The sequence below is a fragment of the Ursus arctos genome, unplaced genomic scaffold, assembly GCF_023065955.2.
Source record: "Ursus arctos isolate Adak ecotype North America unplaced genomic scaffold, UrsArc2.0 scaffold_21, whole genome shotgun sequence".
Taxonomy (NCBI): Eukaryota; Metazoa; Chordata; class Mammalia; order Carnivora; family Ursidae; genus Ursus; species Ursus arctos.
The window spans coordinates 29,973,424-29,996,043 of record NW_026622886.1 but is presented as its reverse complement, the minus strand read 5'-3'; the positions used below and the strand labels follow the sequence as shown (position 1 = coordinate 29,996,043).

Sequence of the window (22,620 nt, the reverse complement as noted above, 5' to 3'; positions counted from 1 at the left end):
TTTCTATTGTATCTGTTGGCTCCAGAGCATCTAGGAACAATCTAAATTTTTGGGTAAAGATCAGCATAAGGCACCCAAATTTCTTGTGAAGAAAGGTGCTTGCTGAATAATCCTGGTGCAATATTGATGCTGTTTTGTCATTATGAAGGTATTTTCTTCATTATGCTAATTATAGTAGGTCAATGAGTTCAGGCAACTATAATACAATCTGGCAGATGACCATAAAGGAAAAAGAACTGCTAAATTGCAGATAAAAAAATCTCTCGGAGATGTATTGCTTTCCATGTGCACTTAAAGGGAAGTTGCTAAGTAGCTTTTATTTATTTATTTATTTATTTATTTATTTATTTATTTATTTTCAATGATACATGCATTTTATACACCCAAAATTGGGGATACTTCCTGTTCAAATTTAACATATTTTTCTGTTTTTTTTTTTTTTTTCTCCATAGCTTTGTCGCATTTAGTTCTATTGGATCAATTCTCCATTCTTGAAAATCTCTGCGTCTTTGATTTCTGTTCACCTCTCTTACAATGTCTGTCAATGGCCTCTTTTCTTTATCCTTATCATTCACTGTTAACATTGGCTAGGATGGTCATGTGTATTCTGTTCTTTTTTTCTTTATAGTCATTATAATTGGGGTTCTCTGAAGACCTGGGAAAGCTGGTGTTTTCCCAGGTAGTAAACCAAAGAATGTATTAAGATCATATGGAGAGATATTTTTGAGATAGTATTCAGGAACAACTCTAATTTTTTTTTTTTCATTTGTGTTTCCTATCCGTATCAGTAATCCATCAATCAGATGCTTGTGCTATTGAAATATTCATGTCCAGTGACTGGGGATGTATTGACCAAAGACAGAGAAGTTCTAGTTATGCCACCAGAAACCTTGATCCAAGGTGGCAGCACTCCACTCATTAGCACTATAATAGGATTATTCAACCAGTTATAAACCCCACTGAATTTTTCCATCACCCAGACCCCATTTTGACATCTTATCCACAGGGATGCCATGAGTCACAGCTCACCCACTGTCTTTCCTGTTCTGCAACTGAGTAACTTTGTCAGAAAAACAAACGAGTATCATCTGACATGGTTATTTTTAACACAATTTAATTTGCTTTGCTTCCAAATAGGTTAATGCCTTCAGATAGAATTAAAAGGCAAGCCAGTCAGGATTCCAATAACTGATGTATAATCTTAGATTGTGGGGTTCAAAACCCCTGCCCCTATCTATCCTGGTAGGATAGACAATACAGCAGGTAAAATTTTTCTGGATCAGGAATGTACTGAAGGTTTTGTTTTGTTTAAAATAAAAGGTTGTATGTGCTTATGTACTCTGTCTTACTAAATTGAAAGTTTCTTGATGTCAACAGTTATGCTTTAGCCATTCTACTGAAGTCCATGGTCGGTACTCCACACGTAAGAGTGGCTCAACATATGCTTACTCACACGAAGTAGGAAGACAGAAATGATTCTGGATTATCTGTGTGTTCTTTTTTTCCCTCAAAATCTCAACCCTGTTGGGTTTCAATTCCCTCTTGTTAATGTTTCTTTTCTGGGTAAAATTTTTCTCTTTAAGCAAGCAAAAGCAAAAATGAGTTTTTGAATAGTTCCACTAATTTGTATATTCTGTTCACATAAGGCAAATTTTACTTTTATTCATTTTCTTTAAATTTTAGAATTATTAAACAAAAATTATAAAAGGATTTTACAAGTCCCGTTTTGGTCCGGACAATTTTTCCAATCATCAGTTTATTTGGGGCTAGTGGCCTTTCTGACATTGTTCTTACATGCTCGCTTATATCTATCATTTGTTATGCATACAACTTTGGTACCAAATTCTTTCAAATTATGTTTTTAGGAAGAGGTCTCCTATTTCATATAATACTTCTTCTTCCTTAAGTTCACATCATAATAGATACTATTGTGAGTATGTTACCATCCTTTTGAACTGTTGGGATAACATCTATCCTTCATTGTCTTAACCAATCTTCTATATTGCTTAAGACTAAAATTGTTTCTAGAATTTTAGTAGTAGTTTGTGTGGAAGTCAGGCTGTGGTAGGTTATAAAGTGACTGACAGATGAAAATGTGAAAACAGTAACTGTGGACAACTCACTTAAGCTGGGATATTAGGAGTAGGGGAAAGATAAGTCAACATCTAAGTAAGATGGCAGGATAAAATGATGACTTTAAAAATAGATTAGACATAAGCATGTTTAAATATTAATGGATATATCAGAGATGCCTTGCAACTAGATGCATAAATTGGGAAAAAAGGCTGTGGTCATTGGACTGCTAAGTCTTGAGAGACTACTATCACACCCTGGACCTAGGTTCTAGGAAGTCAGCAGAAGTTCTTACTGGTCCTGTTGTCTCTATGTCCCTCAACAAGATTATCAAACCTGTTTTTACATCTTTTCATTTTGAAATTTGTAATATCGGAAAAGAGTAAGTGAAAATAAAAGGAGAAAGAGAAACTAAAACCAGATCCCATGTCTGCTAGAAGAATACTTCCTCTGGTAGGATACTCTCCCCAAATTCAACTGGTACCTTCAGGTAAACTTGGCTCATATATATGTTTCATATATATGAATATGTTTCATATATATGAATGCTTTAAATGGAAGAACAAATGCTCATTCACTCATTTTAATCTATATCACTTCCTGTTATTTTAAGCTCTGCCTATAATCTGATGCACTGAGTAGATATTTTTAGTTTGTAAATCCTGCTCCTACATTATAGGCATTAATACTATAAATAGAACTGTCAAACCATCTCATAAAGAGCAGAATGAATTTTCTAAAAGGTACCTGGAAACTTGAAACCTTCCATTACTACCAAGATTTTCTCCATGCTACTTTTGTGATTTGAGTGAATAATCAAGGTATCCAAGGAAAACATGCTTTAAGGATTTCTGGAATAGGGGCACCTGGGTGGCTCAGTCAGTTAAGCATCCAACTCTTGATTCTGGCTCAGGTCACGATCTCAGGGTCGTGAGACTGAGCCCTGCCACACCCAACGTGAAGCCTGCTTAAGACTCTCTCTACCTCTCTGCCTCTCCCCCACCCCCTCTGGCTTGCTTTCTCTCTCTCAAATAAATAAATAAATAGACTTCTGGAATAAAACAATTTTGTTTGGTTTCTGTTAGCTTTATTCAAATGTTTTTTGATGTGTTGTTTCCTTTGTGCTTTGGGGTCTCCCATGTTTATACTGCCTGTGCTAGTAACACATTTGAAAAAATGACTACTTGCATATTCAGCCTGATTCACCATGGTTAGGGGTTATTAATGCAGTCACACTGACTGATCTGTCATATCTGAAGTTTATCTTATAACCCTAGCTTTTTGGATTGTTATACAAGCAAACAACACCCCCTTTACCAATATTTTCCTCTTTGAATTACTAAGAATTTCTCCTTTGTTCTTTATCATTCCTGAGGAACCAAGAGAATATGTTTGTAGTTTTGTTTAGACAGTTTTCTTCCTCCATTTAGAGGACTCCAGCATAGCTACCCTGATTACTTTTTTCTTTGAGCTTATGAGCTAAATCTTTAAGAGTTCAGAATCTTAGAATGTGGTCTAAAACTTCAAATTTGGTTCTTTGACACCATCAATCCTCTACCAGATTACTTTCTGTGCCTTCTTTTTTTTTTTTTTTCTATTTCTATTCGCACTGATAGAAGAACATTGCCAGTGCCTGTGTCTGAATTTGCCAGATCAAAAGCTATTAAAATCACAACCACTAGAGGCGCTTTCTTAGTTTCTTCTGATGCATAAATCAGCACTACCAGGTGGTAGCCCCTGGGTTTGAAAAGTTTTCAGTCTTCCCCTTACAACCTGGATACACCTTCCAAGACTAAAGTAGACCTTAGTCCATATCCCTCAACCAAAGTACCGGTGGTACTATGTACCATTTTTTTTTGGTAAATATATGTTTTAGAACCTATTTGTGTCTGTATTTTCTTCATATTTACTCCAGTCTTATTTCCAATAAAGACTTTTTCTTCTTAGCTTCCCCAGGAGCTTTGATTCCCCTTCAGTACAGGTTCTATATAGCTCTAGAGGCACAGATGTTTGTCCCTGTCTTCCTCATCAGTATGGCAGTTCTTAGCATGCTGCTGACTCTGACTTTATTTATACTGTATCTCTGCTGTTCTTCAGCATAAAACAAAATTGCTCAGGGCTCAGAATTCTTTCTGGGGTCATGCTATGATCCCCAATAACTATCGCTTAGTTTCCGAATTGGATGGAGTTGATCAGAAAATAATTATCATCAATTCCCTTTTCATCTGGTCTGATATAGAGACACACAGTCACTGAAAATGGGTAAGAAGGCCTAGGTTTCTAGAATAATCTATATTTTACCAGACTTTAAATTATATCTTGGATACCTTGATTTTGAAAGAATATTGATAAAATTTCTAATTCAGTTATTCCTCATCATAGTTAAATACAAAATAAAAATAGAAAAAAATCCATGAGAGAAAGGCAATTAAATATATGTTAAAAGGGAAAAGTAAATTACAGATCCTAAAATGAATATATATGTTGAAAATAGGAATAAATAAAATGATTACTATGTTAGCAAAAAAAATACTTTAAAATAACTATCTACACTATCATGAATTACACTGTAACATATTGGAAATGACAAATAATTTGGTAAGATTATAAATAATTGTCAAATAAAAAAATTGAAACAGTGCCTTGGCATGTATATTTTATATTTTAAAAAATCATCTTCTATCTTCTTTCCTTATGCAGTATTTTTTTTTACAGCTTAAGAAGTTCCTCTCCTGAGAAACAAATCCAAAGAGGATTTAATTCACCTGCTGAGTAACATTTAATCACACAGCTGGTCAGATATCAGTTTCCCATGGCTTCTGATGTTTTGTGTGGGTTTTACATTACAGAAGTTGGGAAGGGCATTTCTGAATATACCACATTTGTAAATTTGCAAACATAAATATTATTCTCAGAAATTCTTTTGGTGCCAGGACAGGACAGTAAGCCTGGGAGCTGGAGCATTGCTTGTAAAACTAAAGAAAGTGCTAAGAAATCTGTATCATTCTGTTCAGCATTTACTATTTGAGGTAGGAACCAAATATTTTCCCAATAATTTAACTATAGTTGTAAGTTAAATGGGAAAAGATGGAAAAAAGAAGATGCAATCACGAATAGCCAATACGATGAAAAAAGATATCAGAAGAAAAAATAAATATATAGGAAGACACACACACACACACGGCAAATGTATATATTATCCTTTTAGGAAATACATTTTTCATATTCTTTTTGTTTCAGACAATTATAAACATGTCCATCCATCCATCCATCCATCACCTATCTATGTACATATATTTATATATTTACCTAGGATCATTTCAAATGTACCAATCTATATTTTTATTCGATTAATGACTGACAATAACTAACGAACACGATCCCTATTGCCCTATTCCTTCCTCTGTCTCCCCACCTATATAGTGTAGAGTTTGTTTGTGGAAGCTGTGTTAGGTTTAAACAAAGAAATCCTGTACTTTTTCGCCCTGCATATCATAATTCTTTATTTTGACTAAAAAAAATTATTTTGGCTTTTTATAGGTATCTCAACTGTTTCAGCAGAAAAGCTTGTATAGATATCTGTGCCTTAAGTGGCAGTATGCTCAGTGGTTTTAAACTGGTTTGAAACACTGACACTAGGATACATTTCTCAGTTCCACAAATTACTAAGACATTGTTTACTCATCAATAAATAAGAATAACAGTAATAACACTTGCCTCATAGGGGCCTGGTGTCTATCACAGAGTCAGCATCAAATAAATTCTAGCTATTGTCATTCACAGAGAAATCGAAAGGGCTGTACATTTTACAATATTCTTCCCTTGTAAGTTCTGTCCAACATTAGTCAGCTAAACTGAATTTACAGAGCTGATAGAAAAAGAAAGTTTGTCAGGGAGAAAAAAGAAGAAATGCAAAGATGGGAAATGAAATGAAAAGCAGACGGGCCCTCAGAAGTGACCGAAATGAGTGGCAGTGAAGAGTCAAACGCATGCACACTTACGGAGCTGCCCAAGTCGGGCTTTTTCTTTTTTACCAAACAGACGTCCTATTGAAGACTTGATTCCCTTCTTCTTGGGGGCTTTGTGAAGAGAGTCTTGGCTGCTATTGGCACTGCCAAGCCCAAGGCTTTCTGGCTCAAGGGAGGCAGACAAACTACTGCAAAACACAAAAGAGAGCAAACTGCTTGTCCCACAAGGTACACAAGACTTGTTCCTTTAGAAAGGGACGAATGGAAGAACACTGATTTTCTCCCTTTCCTCCCACGTTTGCTCTTAAGCATACTGAAGTTTTTTTGGTTTTTCTTTTTTTTTCCAGCTTTAGGGCCCTGAGCCTCCAAATTTTCTCTAGAAAAGATTATTTTTGTTCTAAATGTTTTCCCCCCTTATTATTGATACAATCTCAAATGAATCAATGAACACAGGTTGGCTTATTAATTGCATGTTGAATGACATTCTTTTCTTTAGCATGTGACCCTTTCCCTATTTCCTTCTTGGAGTTTATGTGTTTTTTTTTTTTAAGTCATAAACGTAATGACCTATGATAAGACATTTAAATTTAACTAACAGTGAAATTTAAGCTGCTATTCCAACCCACATTTTACTGAGTTTTCTTCTAGCCACCTTCTCTCTCTCAGTTTTAGAGTCTAATTCGTTTAATTTTAAATCATCTAGGTAGGATTTAGAAGCAACTAATCATATGCTCTGGTGATCACTTTATGTTTTTTCTTACAGTTCTCAGGTATCCTTTTAGGTACATGATAAACTGAAATGAATTCCAAGCAGTTGCTTGAGGTTTCATTCCCGGTCAATGTAACTGACACTGTATTCATAGAAGACGTTCAATATATATTGCTATCTATTCTACAGCTGTTAATGTGACAACACCATGATGAATTACTTTACTTATTTGTCCTAATAAATGAGTTCACATTCTCTAAACTCCAAACCAATAGCTTTCACATGTTAAGGTATAATTCACTCTTTTCTTGGAGGGTGAAAGCATATATTTTGAAACTGGAGTAATTGGTGGTTTTTTTCACGTTAGAAATTAAAAATAAACAAAACTGGGAAAAAAAAGTGCCTGCCAGCACAGAAAGCTCTGTTTTCAAACATAGTTGTTGTAAAACACATACTATTTAGAAGACAGATTCTTACGTAAGTTATTAATACTAAGTCATTATGTTCAGTTATATCAATTATGTGTCTAGAGATGCTGCAATTGATAAGACTGTAAAAGGCTATATATTTAAGATGTGAATTGCAAATTTAGATTTATTTATGCCATTGTTATGGAGATCTGTTTGCAATTTTATAGTCAGACAGAAAGGACCTTAGGATGAGTTACTATGAAAAATGGGTATTTCCCTTATCTTTTCTTTTAACATTTTGGCAAATATACCTTTTTTTTTCATAAGAATTTTGTGCCTGAGTGGCTGTTCTAGCTGGCAGCACCAGCCCCCGGACCGTGGTGTACATATCTGTCTGCTAAAAGTAAATGATGTGCAATTATGAACTTTACAGACTCTCATTATTCTTACGCCTAAGCCAAATTTATAGTCTCGTCCTAGAATCCCTTAATTTTTTTTGTTATTCTTCCAAATAAGTCCTTCCATTAGCCTGACTTTAATAGGAAGTATCTACTAAAAATGGAAGAGTTAATCTCATCCACATTGGCTAATAAGACCACGAATATATAGTTATTTTTAAAACTAAAAATTTGATCTCAGAATGCAAGTTTTTTTTTTTTTCCACAAGTGATGCTGGGAGGAGGGTGCAGGGTAATACTCTAATGGAGAGTTAGAGCTCAATTCAAATTTCTCATATAAACGTTTAAGCAGTCTATCTGATGACGCTGAAAGAAAGGAATATTTTCAGAAGGAGAGCATGCCTTGTGCTGTGTGCTGGGAGAATCATACCTTCGGGCATCATTGTGGTAGGAGGAGGGAAGGGTGTGAGTCATCCTGATGGCTCTAGGGGTAGGGGGAGGAGAAGTTTCACATTTAATTGTTGCTTTATCCTCCCGACCATCTTCTTCCACCACTGCAATCTAGAAGCAAAAACAATACATTCAGATGAACTCTTTCTAGATTTCAACTGAAATTGATGGAAATGGAGAAATCATTAAGCAAGGCTATTTGAGTAACTCTAATACAAAAACAAAATAAAAAACTTGGGGCATATAGGTCTTACACATATAAATTCACATTACTGAAGAGTGTGACTGTCATAACTGTTTAAAAGTGAAGACATTCCGGTTTGAAAAAAAAAAAAAAAAACCATGGACACTTTACACAAAAATATTATTTCAGAGTAAATAAATACCATAGATCAACAGGGACTATAAAAAAGCTATCCTAGAATCCATTTCAATATATCAGGAATGTAAATGCTTTATAAAAAGTTACTGAACACATTATTTGAGCTAATTCACTAAAAAAGTATGCAAAGGCAGGTCATCATAACATGGATATCTTTTACACAGATTTTTGAAGTGAGAAGAGAAGGTGGCAAAAACACTGCTTTACCAGATAAAGTGTATTAAATCAGGCTAATGAAATGTGTTCCAGATGTTTAAAAAATGAGTGGCAGTTTATTAGAAAAAAAATTCTTGAAAATTGTTTCATTTACTACCTCTCACGGGAACATGGACAGAAAACAGAAGATGGGGTGGAAGGGATTTCTTTAAAGAATTTAGTTCAGAATCCAGAGCAATTCAGGATACCATAAATTTTGCCATAGACATATAAAACTGCATTACAGTAAGACTTTTCAACAATCGAGTTGATTTTATGTAAAGAGGTATTTTTTTACAACAATCCTGCATTTTTTTTCATGGCATCACTGTGCATTGAAATACATACACATAGAAAGACTGTGGAAAGCATAGTTAGAAGATACAGTTCTGGAAGTTCTGATACAAAAAGTTAGCAATATGGCTATAGCAAAAATTTTAAAGCTGTTTATCATCTTATGTCTACATAATGTCTTCCTTTATTTCTATGTTAAGCTATTATGCATAAATGTGTTTACATATGATATAGGATAAAGACCTCATGCATTGGAGAAACTGAATTGTTTGACTGGGCTTTTGTCATCTAAGCCTAGATGACTTTTAAGAGTTCATATAGGCATCTTTATAGGATTTCTTCACTCCATTTCAACGAGTATAGTGCCACCAGAAGAATCTTTTTCAAGAACTACTTTCAGCATGTTATTACTCTGCAAAACTCTTTCTAAACTCACTTCTCATCTAAATTCATAAAGTGCGTTTCCAAACTCTACCTAATATGTGTTTATGTCTTCACGGTCCCATGATCTAGCCATAATTGTTTTCTGTGATTATTTCTGCTAAGCCTGACCCTTCTGCTTCCAGATTTTTTCCCCTGAAACACCTCCTAAAATGCCTTATTCTCTCCACACTGCCAGTCAAACTATGCCAACTTTCCAAATACCAGCTTTTAAAAACATCAGATACGAACTGTTCGTCTGAATAATGCTTGGAGCTTATACTATATAAATAAAATAGAGGAGACAGGATTTGGAATCAGAGATGGATTTGAATTCTGGTTTCTCTTATTTGTTGAATATCATGTGCTAATTACTTACCTTCTCTAAGATTCAATTTCCTCATCAGTAAAATGGACGTGATAATACTTATCTTAACGTGTTCTTTTGAAGTGCAAATGGATCACACCTGTAACTCCTTAGCCTGATATACAACGATTTTTAGTTTGTAGTCTTTCCATGACCTACTTTTCTTACCAACTATTTCTTCACCCCCTGAATTCCCTGAGCCTGAGCCTGCATTTTTGTACCGGACCTTCCTTTGTGACTTTTTTTTTTCATATCCACTGAACGTCTACATCCGTCTACTCAGATTTCTTTCTATATTCCCAGAATAATCCTTTTAAGTGGTAGAGGAAGTCAGAGACAACTTTATGCACGATAAATTTGACAGTTGAGAACCAACTGGTAGTATCAAGGAGAAGATACAATAGGAAGATGGATGTTAACTCAAGAAAAAAATATTCCATCAATCTAAGCCACACAAATATAATATAGATTTCTTTAATTTAAAAAAGACAAAGAAAAAATAGTTTTCTGGTTCCTGAAGACTTTGGACATAGTCTATCACATCTTGATGATGCTGAAAAACAGATTTATGCACTAGATAGTAGGTTGAATCTTTGAAATCTTTCCCATCTGATATTCCGTGAGTCTGAGCTCTGCTGTTCTCAATTATCTAACAAGATGTCATTTTGTGAATCAGAACTGGAGTCAATTTTGTTTCTCATTTCCAATATTTATTCTATTTATGTCACACCAAATAGGAAGGCAGCAGATTAATTATATTTTTATAAGTTCTGTATTCTTGATGCTCTGGCATCTGCTGCTATGCTGACCCAGGGCGCAATGTTCCTCCCAGGGCTGGCTAATTCCTAGAGATAGTAAACTACTTTCCTGGAGTGTGCCTTTCACATGCACGTCAATCAATCTAGGCCAGTATGCCAAACCATACTCTCTAGCTGGCTTTTACACATCAGGAGGCGACATTCCTCTGCCTTAATTATCCCAGGCCAGGAATCAGAAAACTAGAGATGGCCCCAATACCTAGAGCTCACTGACACAATTAAAACTAGCCAGTCCCAAGCCTGCTTATCCTGCCTTACCTTTCCAACAGATACCACAATGAAGCTCCTACTCATCCTTTCTCCTAGCTCTTTCTGCTTCAGGAGGACCTACTCGGGTACTTCCCTTTGCCTCTGCATTCCATGGCATGACCCCTCCTCTTTGGAAGTGTGAGTAACAAACTATCTTTACATTGGCAGTGGTCTCCCGATCTGTCAGTCTCACATACCTGAATAATAGTGAAACCTACATTTAAAAATAAGCAGCACTGTTTTAGCATTGACAATAAACAATCTAATTCTAGGATAGTTAGACCACATAATCTAATCATTACCCTAGAAAGCATAAACAATTTTATTTTGAGGCATTTGCTCTTACCATCATATTTACACAATTGGATAACACTTAAATACTTTTAATATTTATTTTTGTGTGAATAAAATGGTTCAACTAATGGGAATATAATTTTAAAGCTTTCATAGAAAAACAATATTCAACTAGCAATCATATAAAAGATATTTACAGTACCTTTCTCCGATGTTTCCTTAGATCACTTGGCTGTGATTGGCAGTAATAAAAGCAACATAAAACAGAACTAATTAATGAGTACCATTTGACCATGTTACAGTTTAAATAGTATTCTATAACTTCACTGTCTTGTTTTTTCATTCCATTGTTTTCTAAATAAATGTCTTTAACCATTACAGAAGGACTCCTCCTGAGAGTGACTTCAGAGAGGAAACTTCTTAGATGGAATGGGTGGGGGCATGTCCACATGATGGGGTCAAACATATATGTATGAGATCTGAGACATGGAACCCTAGGGAACAGGAAGCGCATATGGAATGATCTAGCCAGAAATAAATATGGGACTATATCCTCCCGAGAAAATATAAATGGAATGAAGGAGATCATACATAAATGAAGAACCAATGCACATATATGGAGTTTACAAACATTCCCTTTTGCCCTACCTATGCAGACCCTTCTTCCTCCCTGGGGCAGGGTTGCTATTCCTGATGTATCTCAAACTTCCTGGCATCCTAACAAATCTCTCATTCCCAAATGCCAAGAGCTCTGGCCTCAGTGTAACGTGTTTCTACGGCTGCTGTTTTCTTGTCAATGTGCTTTTACAGAATTTTTTTAAAAGTTAATTCTTTCTGATTTCCGATGAACCTTGTATTCACTTACTATCTTTGTTAATTTTTCTTGTGTGAGTAAAACAATTTTATTCCATTTTAGTTACATTTACATTTATATATTTTTTGTATTGGAAATCGGTTGATTTACTTCATTCAATATTCTAACTAGATATTGGTAGAATGTTCTTTATGTTTATAGATTTGTGGTGAGGTAAAAGTAAGTAAGAGCACATTTTATAATCAGGACAAATAACAATGTTTGCAAAACATATAAACAAACACAATACAAATGAATACAAATTTCTGCTTTTCTGTCCCTAAAATTTTTCCGTTTCCTCTGAATATTCAAACATGGATTATATCCAACAAAATTATTCCCCCTCCAATATTTTCTATAGGTAAAAGAAAATCTACTTATCTTTCACTATAGCAGTGACGAATTTAATGACAAAGTTTTATTAGGTGATAAGGACTTTCCGGGTTTCATTTCCTGTTTTTCTGAGTCAGATATGGGAAATTCTAGGTACTTTTTTACCCTCAAAAAATGTTTAAATATTTTTAAGTACTGTAATTACAGTGTAATAATGTTCATTTACCTTGATTTATTTATGACTAACTGCTCAAGAAAATGCATGAAAGCTGTGGCATCTTTTTCATTTATACACATTATTTTATTAGTATAAAATAATAACACTATCAAAGATTATGACACTAATGTTTATGAAAATACTTAAAAGAGCAAAACACTATGTTGCAAAAACGTAAGGAAGAATAGCAGGACAGAAATAACCAAAGCTTCCTTGCCTTGAATGCTGACTAAATTATGCTCTCTGGGCCAACATTCTTACTGTAGCTTTGATAATAAACAAGTCATCAATATATGTAGCAAATATAAACAGAAACTAAGCCGGAGACAATATCCTGTTTAGTTAATAAAGTCAGATAGATGGTTCCTAGATTTCTAAAAAAGCAGATCACAATGTAGCTCCATAGACTGGGTATAACTTAGTACATAGGCTAAAAGTCTGTGCTGTGTCAAGGTGGGGTCAATTCTGATTAGCTGTCCTTTGTCTTGATTGGGCATTGTCTATTATGTCTATTTAAAAAATATTTTTTTAAGATTTTATTTATTTTTTTATTTATTTGTGAGAAGAGAGCAAGCATGAGCATGGGGGAGGTTGGCAGAGGGAGATGCAGACTCCCTGCTGAGCAGACAGCCTAACTAGGGGCTAGATCCCAGGACAAGCCCGGAGCTCAAGACCTAAGCCAAAGGCAGCCACTTAACTCACTGAGCCACCCAGGTGCCCCTATTCTAAAAATATTTTTAATATCAAATCTGGAAGTGAGCACAGGCTAGAGGGCTCAGTGGCTTAAGAAGGCAAAAGTTTCCTTTTTTTTTTTTTTAATTTTGCCATTTTTCTTTTATGTTGACTTTATTGTATGGAAGTCCATAATCATAAAGAGTTTGAATGTGAAAAATGCTGCCACACCATAAAAATAGTCTTCTGTTTCAATTCTCAATTGCAAAATTAAAGAAAAAGATATTTAACTTACATATATAACAAATTTTGTAATAGTAAAATTTTAAAAAAATTTACACGGTGGCTTTTCCCTCAAGGTGAGAGCATTTTATATATATATAGATAGATAGATACAATTTCTTTATAAATATGTGTATTATGTGTGTATTAAAATAAATCAATTCCAATGGAAATAATTTTTACAATTTATTAGCTGCAATATATTATTGCAACATATTTATGTAAAGATGTCATTTAGAAAATGAATTAAAATTTTTTGTTCAGATATTTTACACACATACACACACAGATATAGACATTGTGACACTTTTTATAGAAGCTTCACAGTCTTCTGACAGTATCTAGAAACACTGATACACTTCATATTCTTCTGCAGTATCATTAGTTTCTCCTCCATTTGTTGTATTTGTGATAGTTTTACACTGTATAACTGTATAGTTATTTCACGTATTTGTTTTTAATTAATTTCTATCCCCAAACTCATTTTTAAATAGAATTTTATTATTTTAATAGTAAAGTTTTAATATTCATTACAAAAACAGAATTTTACCTCCAAAAATAGTTCAGAATATTTAAATCTTCATTTTTGTCATTTAAACATATTTCCAGTTAATCACACACACACACAAAAGGGACAGAATAACATATGTTTTTGTGTCAGCAAATTTGAAGAAAAATCCAGCTCCACTTACTGTGTTGAACATGAGCAATTTACTCATGCTCTCAAACTCCAGTTACCTCTGCTCTCTGTTGAGGTGATGCCCTCAGACTTGCAGATGTTATCATGAGAATTAAGTGACCAACCATCATAGCATTCAGTAGTCATTCCCATCATTTCTTCCAGAGGTTTCTCTATATTATTTTTAGCAAAGGGTACTTTGATTTTCTCTCAATTACGTTCAGGGTACCTCCTAAATTTAGGTTTCCAACTATTAATCCCAAATGTAAAAATAAGTGAAATAAAGAATTAAAGAATAAAGAAGGGTAAATATGTTGACATGAAATTCTAAAACAAAACTGAGAAATCGTCACTATTATTTTTGATGGCTCGTCTTATTAAAATTATATTATCTATATTATAAAATGTTAATATTCTATGTTGTTCTATTGAAGCAATTATATTTTTTGTGATTTACTGAATTAAAAATAAAATACCAGTCCCAATTTACTTAATCAAGATATCATCAGTAAAAATTTACTTAATGGTTTAAAAGTCATTCAGATAGCTGCTGTGATATTTAGACTGCTGCTCTTCTATTTACTTATTATGTGACCTTAGAAAATTACACCTTTTTAGGCTACATTTGCTTGTCTCATATTGGGATTAATAGTTGCACCTACCACATAGGGATGTTGCAAAAAAAGAAAAACAATAAAAACCACGGAAGGTCCTTAGAATACTAACATCCAATAAGTATCAGCTCACGAACCATTAAGGAAACGTTCTCTGCGCATATCATACCAGTGTCATGACTCCCATCCGATCCATTTCCCTGGCAGGACTCCGAGGGGTGAGCTTTGGCGTTGAATGTCCACTCGGGGGAGATGAACTGGCCAGCGAAGAAGCTGTAACGGAGGCAGTGATGGAGGTACCTGGGTGGACTCTTGCTAAATTCAGGCCTTCCAGGCTCACACTGGCCACTCTATTCTCAATTTCTTCAGCACGTAACTCTGTAGATTCTTTCTCTTCCTGAATTAGCCTGAAAGATACAGTTTAATTTGGATCCATTATATGCTGCTAAGATGGTAACTGGAATTCACAGAAATAAATAAATAAAAAAAAGCTCTGTGAACATTTTATATCAAATCTAATGTTTTCTTTGCTCTAAAGGCAATGATATAACTTTCAATAAATTCCAGAGGCTTTCTGGCTGAAATTTAGAAAATCCTTCTTCTCAAATGATATATAACTCCTCCCCACTTTCAGTCTAACCCTCTTTCTATACTACCACCTGCTAAAACTTTTTTTTTTTTTCACCTGCTAAACCTTTTAAAACCTTGCCTGCCTGGATAATTTCTGCCACTAATCCTTTTTTCCCCCTGCCATTCATCCTAATCTTACATTTGAACTGGGGTGCCAATAAATGAGACTTTTAGAAACTCAGATTCCAACAAAGATATTGAATCTTACCTCCCACCTGATGAAAGAGAACAACTGACAGAATCTTCAATGAATGGTCATTCATAATTATCATCTGGTCAATAAAACCCTGAGACTTTTTTCCAAACAATACCTACTTAGCCAAGTCAACTTCAAATAAGCACCAGGCAATGTAATAATATGGAGATGATCTATCTATAGGTAGATAGATATGCACATAATAAAAGAAATAGTTTTAACTGTTGCTATAAATGCTTTTGAGAAGACAAAGCACTATTGCTCATTTTTTCTTTAAGGAGAAGCTTCAATATGTATAAATTAACTATTACAGAGATGCAAAGAACAAAGAGCTTTACTGGATTACATAAATATCCTATTTAAGTTGAGTCTATATACATTTTGTATATTGGTAAAATGAAACTGTGTACCAGTAGTTGATTTAAAAAATGAGGATCAATAACCCCCCTCAGATATTTTCCTCTTAACTACAAATGGCTTATTATGATCTCCTATGATACATAGTCCTTAAATCCAAGGTTATGATAACTGCGAAGTTTTCTTTTTGCATATTTACTTTGGAAACCACTTTTGTGGTTTCTTACAAAACTACACATACTCTCACCAAATCATTCAGTAATTGTGTTCCTTGGTATTTACCTAAAGGAGCTGAAAACTTATGTGCACACAAAAACTGGCATACAGATGTTTATAGCAACTTTATACATAATTGACAAAACATGAAAGCAACCAAGATCTCCTTTAGTTGGTGAAGGGATAATCTGTGGTATATCAGGTGAATGGAATCTTACTCAGGGCTAAAAAGAAATGAGCTATTAAGCCATGAAAAGAGATGGAAGAACACTAAATGCAAATGACTAAGCAAAAGAAGCCAGTCAAAACAGGCTACATATCATATGATTCCAACCATATGACACTCTAGGAAAGGCAAAACTACAGGGGCAGGAAAAAGATCAGTGGTTGTCAGAGGTCAGGAGGGGGAAGAAATGAATAGGCAGAACACAGAGGACTTTTAATAGTAGTGAAAGTGCTCTGTATGCCATAATGATGGATACTTGCCGTACATTTTCCAAACCTATAGAATGTACACCATCAAAGGTAAACCGTAATGTAAACAATGGAATTCAGGTGATTACTATGTGTCATATAGGTGCATCGATTTTAATATACTACTGTGGTGAAGGGTGTTGACAGTGGGGGAGGCTGTGCATGTGTGAGGCCAAGGGATATATGGGAAATCTCTACACTTTGCTTGAACCTTGAACTTTGCGTGAACCTTTAACTGCTCCAAAAACTTAGGTCAAAAAATATTGAGGCACATTTACTCTTAGCTATAATTTTTCAGTTCCACAAAGAATATTCTGTGGTGCCTGGGTGGCTCAATCAGTTAAGCATCTGCCTTCATCTCAGATCATGATCCCAGCGTCCTGGGATCCAGCCCCATGCCTGACTTCCTGCTCAGTGGGGAGTCTCCTTGTCCTTCTCCCTCACCCTCTCCCCGCTCCCCGCTCTTTTCTTGCGTGCTCTCTCTCTCTCTCAAATAAATAAATACTTTTAAAAAAGAATATGAATTCTCTTACTTTGAAGTTTATTTTCATGGGTACATTTAAATTCACCCAAAGATCGGAATCCCAAAAGAAGGCTTAATCAAGTAACATTGCACAACATTATTAATGCTTTAAACACATTCCAATGAAAAAAAATGTCTCCTATTAAAAAAAAAAGGAAATTTTGTGCTTTGAAATGATTGGTGGGAAATGACTCCTTCAGAAAAAGTGTTTTTTCTACAAATAAATTGTATCTATGAACTCTAGACATTGTATTAATTGTAAAGGAAAGTCAAACCAGGAGAAATAAGCTGCGTAAGAGGTAGATTGAAGTTTAATTAAAGAGGAAATCCAATGCTACCTATATGTTCGGTTTATTTAGAAAAATAAATGATAATCCATTGATCTTTAGAATCCTGATGTAGATATAGAAACACACACACACACAAACACACACACACACAAACACACACACCAGATTCCCTTTGAAATGTCCTAATGTGTTGAGGAGAGAGTCCCATATAAATCATACAAAAGGATGAAATAATAAATAAGACCAGGAAAGTAAAGCACTCAGAATAGTAGCTAACTATAGATGCAAAGATTAACAAACAGGGCAGTGGCAAATGAAGTAATTTAATCCCTTCCTTTAAGGGAGAATTAGTAAACTGTAAGGAAACCAGAAAAGAGGAATTTTATTTAATGGCTAGAATAGTTTGTGAAAAAAGAAAAGTCTTAACCGGAAATGAATTCTAGTTAGTGTTAGCAGTTTTTACGAAGATGTTGTCACTGTTTTTATGAAGATGCTTATTTCTTTTTTATAATAAGTTTTTAAATTTTAATTCCAGTATAGTTAACATACAGCGTTATATTAGTTATATTAGTGTTATATTAATTTCAGGGGTACAATATAGTGACTCAACAATTCTATACATCTCAATGGTCATCACGGTAAATGCACTCTTTAATCCCCATCACCTATTTCACCCATCCCCCCACCCTCTCCCCTCAATTTGTTCTCTACAGTTAAGAGTCCGTTTCTTGGTTTGCCTCCCTTTTTCCCCTTTGCTCATTTGTTTTGTTTCTTAAATTCCACACATGAGTGAAACCATTTGGTATTTGTCTTTCTCTGACTTATTTCACTTAGCATTATACTCTCTAGCTCCATCTATGTTGTTGCAAATGGCAAGATTTCCGGGGTTTTTTTTTGTTGTTGTTGTTGTTTTGTGGGGTTTTTGTTTGTTTGTTTTGAGAGAGAGAAGTGGGGGGAGGGGACAGGGGGAGAGGGGGAATTTTTTTATGTTGTACACCTGCAACATGTGCATTGGTTTTTTAAAATTTTTTTAATTTAAATTCAATTTAATTAACATGTACTGTATTATTAGTTTGAGAGGTAGAATTTAGTGATTCATCAGTTGCATATAACACCCAGTGCTCATTAGCTCAAGTGCCCTCCTTAATGCCCATCACCCAGTTACCCCATCCCCCCACTCGCCTCTCCTCCAGCAAGAGAATCTTAAGCAGGCTAGAGCCTGAGGCAGGACTCAATCTCACAACACTGAGATCGTGACCTGAGCTGAAATCAAGAGTCAGATACTTAGCCGACTGAGCCACTCAGGTGCTCCAAGATTTCATTCTATTTTAGGGCTGAATAATTCTCCATCGTATGTATATACCACTTCTTTACCCATTTATCTATAAATGGACACTCGGGCTGCTTCCATAGTCTGGTTACTGAAATAATGATGCAATAAACATAGGGTTGCATGTATCCCTTTGAAGTAGTGTTTGGTATTTTTTGAGTAAATACCTAGTAGTGTGATTACTGGATCTTAGGATAGTTTTTTTTTTTTTTTTTTTAAGATTTTATTTATTTTTCAGGGAGAGAGAGAGAGCACAAGCAGGGGGAGTGGCAGGCAGAGGGAGAAGCAGTCTCTCTGCTGGCAGGGAGCCCGATGTAGGGCTCCATCCCAGGACCCTGGGATCATGACCTGAGCGGGAGGCAGACGCTTAACCCACTGAGCCGCTGAGGCGTCCGGGTAGTTCTCTTTTTAACTTTTTGAGGAACCTCCACACTGTTTTCCGGAGTGGCTGCACCAGTTTGCATTACCACCAACAGTGTAAAAGGATCCTCCTTTCTACATATCCTCACCAACGCTTGCTATTTCTTGTGTTTTTGATTTTAGCTATTCTGACAGGTATGAAGTGATATCTCATTGTGCTTTTGATTTGCATTTCTCTGATGATTGGTGATATTGAGTATCTTTTCATGAGTCTGTTGCCCATCTGTATGTCTTCTTTGGAAAAATGTTCATGTCTTCTGCCCATTTTTTAATTGGATTATTTATTTTGGGAGTGTTGAGCTGTATAAATTTTTTATGTATTTTGGATACTAACCCTTTATCAGATATGTCATTTGCAAATACCTTCTCCATTATGTAGGTTACCTTCTAGCTTTGTTATTGTTTGCTTCACTGTGCAGAAGCCTTTTTTATTTTGATGCAGTCCCAATAGTTCATTTTTGCTTTTGCTTCCCTTGCCTCAGGAGACATATCTAGAAAAATGCTGATGTCAGAAATTACTGCCTATGCTCTCTTCTAGGATTTTTAGGGTTTCAGGTCTCACAATTTAGATCTTTAATCCATTTTGAATGTATTCTGTGTATAGTGTAAGAAAGTGGTCTAGTTTCATTCTTTTGCATGTAGCTGTCCACTTTTCTCAACACCATTTGTTGAAGAGACTGTCTTTTTCCCATTGTATATTCTTTCCTCCTCTGTTGAAGATTAATTGTCCATATACCATTTTTCGGTGGAGTCTTTAGGGTTTTCTATATGTAGTATCATGTCATCTGCAAATAGTGAAAGTTTTAGTTCTTCCTTACCAATTTGGACATTTTTTTTTCTTTCTTTTTCCTGTCTAATTGCTACAGCTGGGACTTCCAGTACTATATTGAATAACAGTGTTGAGAATGGACATCCTTGTCTTTTTCTGGACCTTAAGGGAAAAGCTCTGTTTTTCATCACTGAGTACGATGCTTGCTGTGGGTTTTTCACATAAAGCCTTTAATATGTTGACATATTTTTCCTCTAAATCTACTTTGTTGAGGGATTTTAATCATGAATGGATATTGTACTTTGTCAAATGCTTTTTCTTCATCTATTGAAATGATCATATGGTTTTTATCCTTTTTCTTACTGATGTGATACACATTGATTTGTGACTATTTAACCACCTTGCATTCTGGGATTAAATCCCACTTGATCACAGTGAATGATTTTTTTAATGTATTGTTGGATTTAGTTTGCTAGTGTTTTGTTGAGAATTTCTGCATCTATATTCAACAGAGATATTGGCCTATAGTTCTCTTTTTTTGTGTGATGTCTTTATTTGGTATCGGGGTGATAGTGGCCTCATAAAATGGATCTGGAAGTTTTCCTTTATCTTGTATTTTTTTTGGAATAGTTTGAGAAGAATTGGTATTACCTCTTCTTCAAATGTTTGGTAGAATTTGCCTGTGAAGTAATCTGGTTCTGGACTTTTGTTTCTTGGGAGTTTTTTGATTACTGATTCAATTTCATTGCTGATAATTGGTCTGTTCAAATTTTCTATTTCTTCCTGCTTCAGTTTTAGGTTATACATTTCTAGGAATTTATCCATTTCTTCAAGTTTGCCCAATTTGTTGGCATATAATTTTTCCTAATATTCTCTTACAACTGTTTGTATTTCTGTGGTGTTGCTTGTTATTTCTTCTCTTTCATTTGTGATTTTGTTTATTTGGGTCTTTATTTTACGAGTCTGGCTAGAGTTTTATCAATTTTGTTGATCTTTGAAAAGAACCAACTCCTGGTTTCATTTATCTCTTCTGTTAGTTTTTGTTTGTTTGTTCGTTTGTTTTTAGTTTCTGTATCATTTATTTCTGCTCTACTCTTTATTTCCTTCTTTCTGTGGTTTTGTGTTTTCTTTGTTTTTCTAGCTCCTTTAGGTGATAAGTTAGGTTGTTTATTTGCAATTCTTCTTGCTTCTAGCCTGCATTGCTATGATCTTTCCTCTTAGAACCACTTTTGCTGCATCCCAAAGATTTTGGACCATCGCATTTTCATTTTGACTTGTTTCCATGTAATTTTTTATATCTTCTTTCATTTCTCCATTGACTCATTTTTAATTTAGTAGCATGCTATTTAACTGCCATGTATTTGTGCTCTTTCCAGATTTTTCCGGTGGTTGACTTCAGTTTCATAGTGTTGTGGTCAGAAAAGATGCATGGGATGACTTCAATCTTTTTGAATCTGTTGACCTGTTTTGTGGCCTAATATGTGAACTATTCTGGAGAATGTTCCATGTGCATTTGAAGAGAATGTGTATTCTGCTGTTTTAGGATGGAACGTTCTGAATATATATGTTAAATCCATCTGGTCCAGTGTGTCATTTAAAGCCACTGTTTCCTTCTTGATTTTCTGTTTGGATGATCCATCCATTGACATAAGTTAAAGTCCCCTACTATTATTGTATTACTATCAATTAGTTCCTTAATGTTTGTTATTAACTGTTTTATGTATTTGGGTGCTCCCATGTTGGGTGCATATTTATAAATATTTTATCTTCTTGTTGGATTGTTCCATTTATTATATAGTGTCCTTTTTTGTCTCTTGTTATAGTCTTGGTTTTAAAGTCAAGTTTTTTGATATAAGTATTGCTACCGCAGTTTCTTTTGACATCCAGTTGCATGATAAATATTCTTCCATCCCTTCACTTTCAACCTGCTGGCATTTTTATGTCTGAAATGTATCTCTTGTAGGCAGCATACAGATGGCTGTTTTTTTTTTTTATCCAATTTGTCACTCTATGTCTTTTCATTGGAACATTCAGTTCATATATCCAAAATGATTATTGACACATATGTATTTATTGCCTTCTTGTTACTTGTTTTGTAGTTGTTTTTGTAGTTTTTCTCTGATCCTTTCTTCTCTCCTCTCTTTCATGGTTTGTTGGCTTTCATCAGTGACATACTTGGATTCATTTCTCTTTATTCTTTGGCTATCCATTTACCGGTTTTTGATTTGTGGTTACCATTAGCAATCTATATTAAGTTGATGGCTGCTTAAGTTTGAACACCATTCTTTAATCCTCTCCACACCACATTCTAGGTATATGGTGTCATATTTTACATCCTTTTATTTTGTGAATCCCTTGACTAATTTTTACAGATATATTCTCTTCCTTTAGTTGTGGAGTTTGTTCTTCCAGTCTTCAGATCACGTTCTGGATTATATTCACTTATGTGAGTGTTATCTAGTGAGATGAGCTTAGGGTTATCCTACTCTACCATCTTCCCCTGCTGTCCAAGATGCCTATATCTTTTGAATTTGCTATATACTTGAATTATATGTACTTCTTAATTTCTTACAAATTGGCAACTATATTAAATACCTTTTTAGGGTCAGCAAGGAAACATATAAAAGGGTATCAACTTAATTAGTCTAGGCCAGGATTATAACTGGGCTTTCCTACCATAAGGTAACAAAGTTGAGTTCCTAGAGGGACACGGATTGTTACTGAGGGTGTGTGTAAAT

The 22,620-nt window shown here is 34.7% G+C and overlaps 1 protein-coding gene across 2 annotated transcripts in view; it reads right to left on the bottom strand.

The window, feature by feature from the left end:
• The window catches only part of PPFIA2 (PTPRF interacting protein alpha 2), a 465,096-nt gene that overhangs the window by 61,394 nt on the left and 381,082 nt on the right, over positions 1-22,620 (bottom strand). For both annotated transcript variants that reach the window (XM_026499958.4, XM_044384552.3), the window contains exons 16-19: positions 14,847-15,084; positions 11,230-11,259; positions 7,989-8,119; positions 6,075-6,229 (exon numbers count right to left, since the gene is read on the bottom strand). In XM_026499958.4, the coding sequence (XP_026355743.1) occupies positions 6,075-6,229; positions 7,989-8,119; positions 11,230-11,259; positions 14,847-15,084 (554 nt within the window). The remainder of the gene's footprint in view (positions 1-6,074; positions 6,230-7,988; positions 8,120-11,229; positions 11,260-14,846; positions 15,085-22,620) is intronic.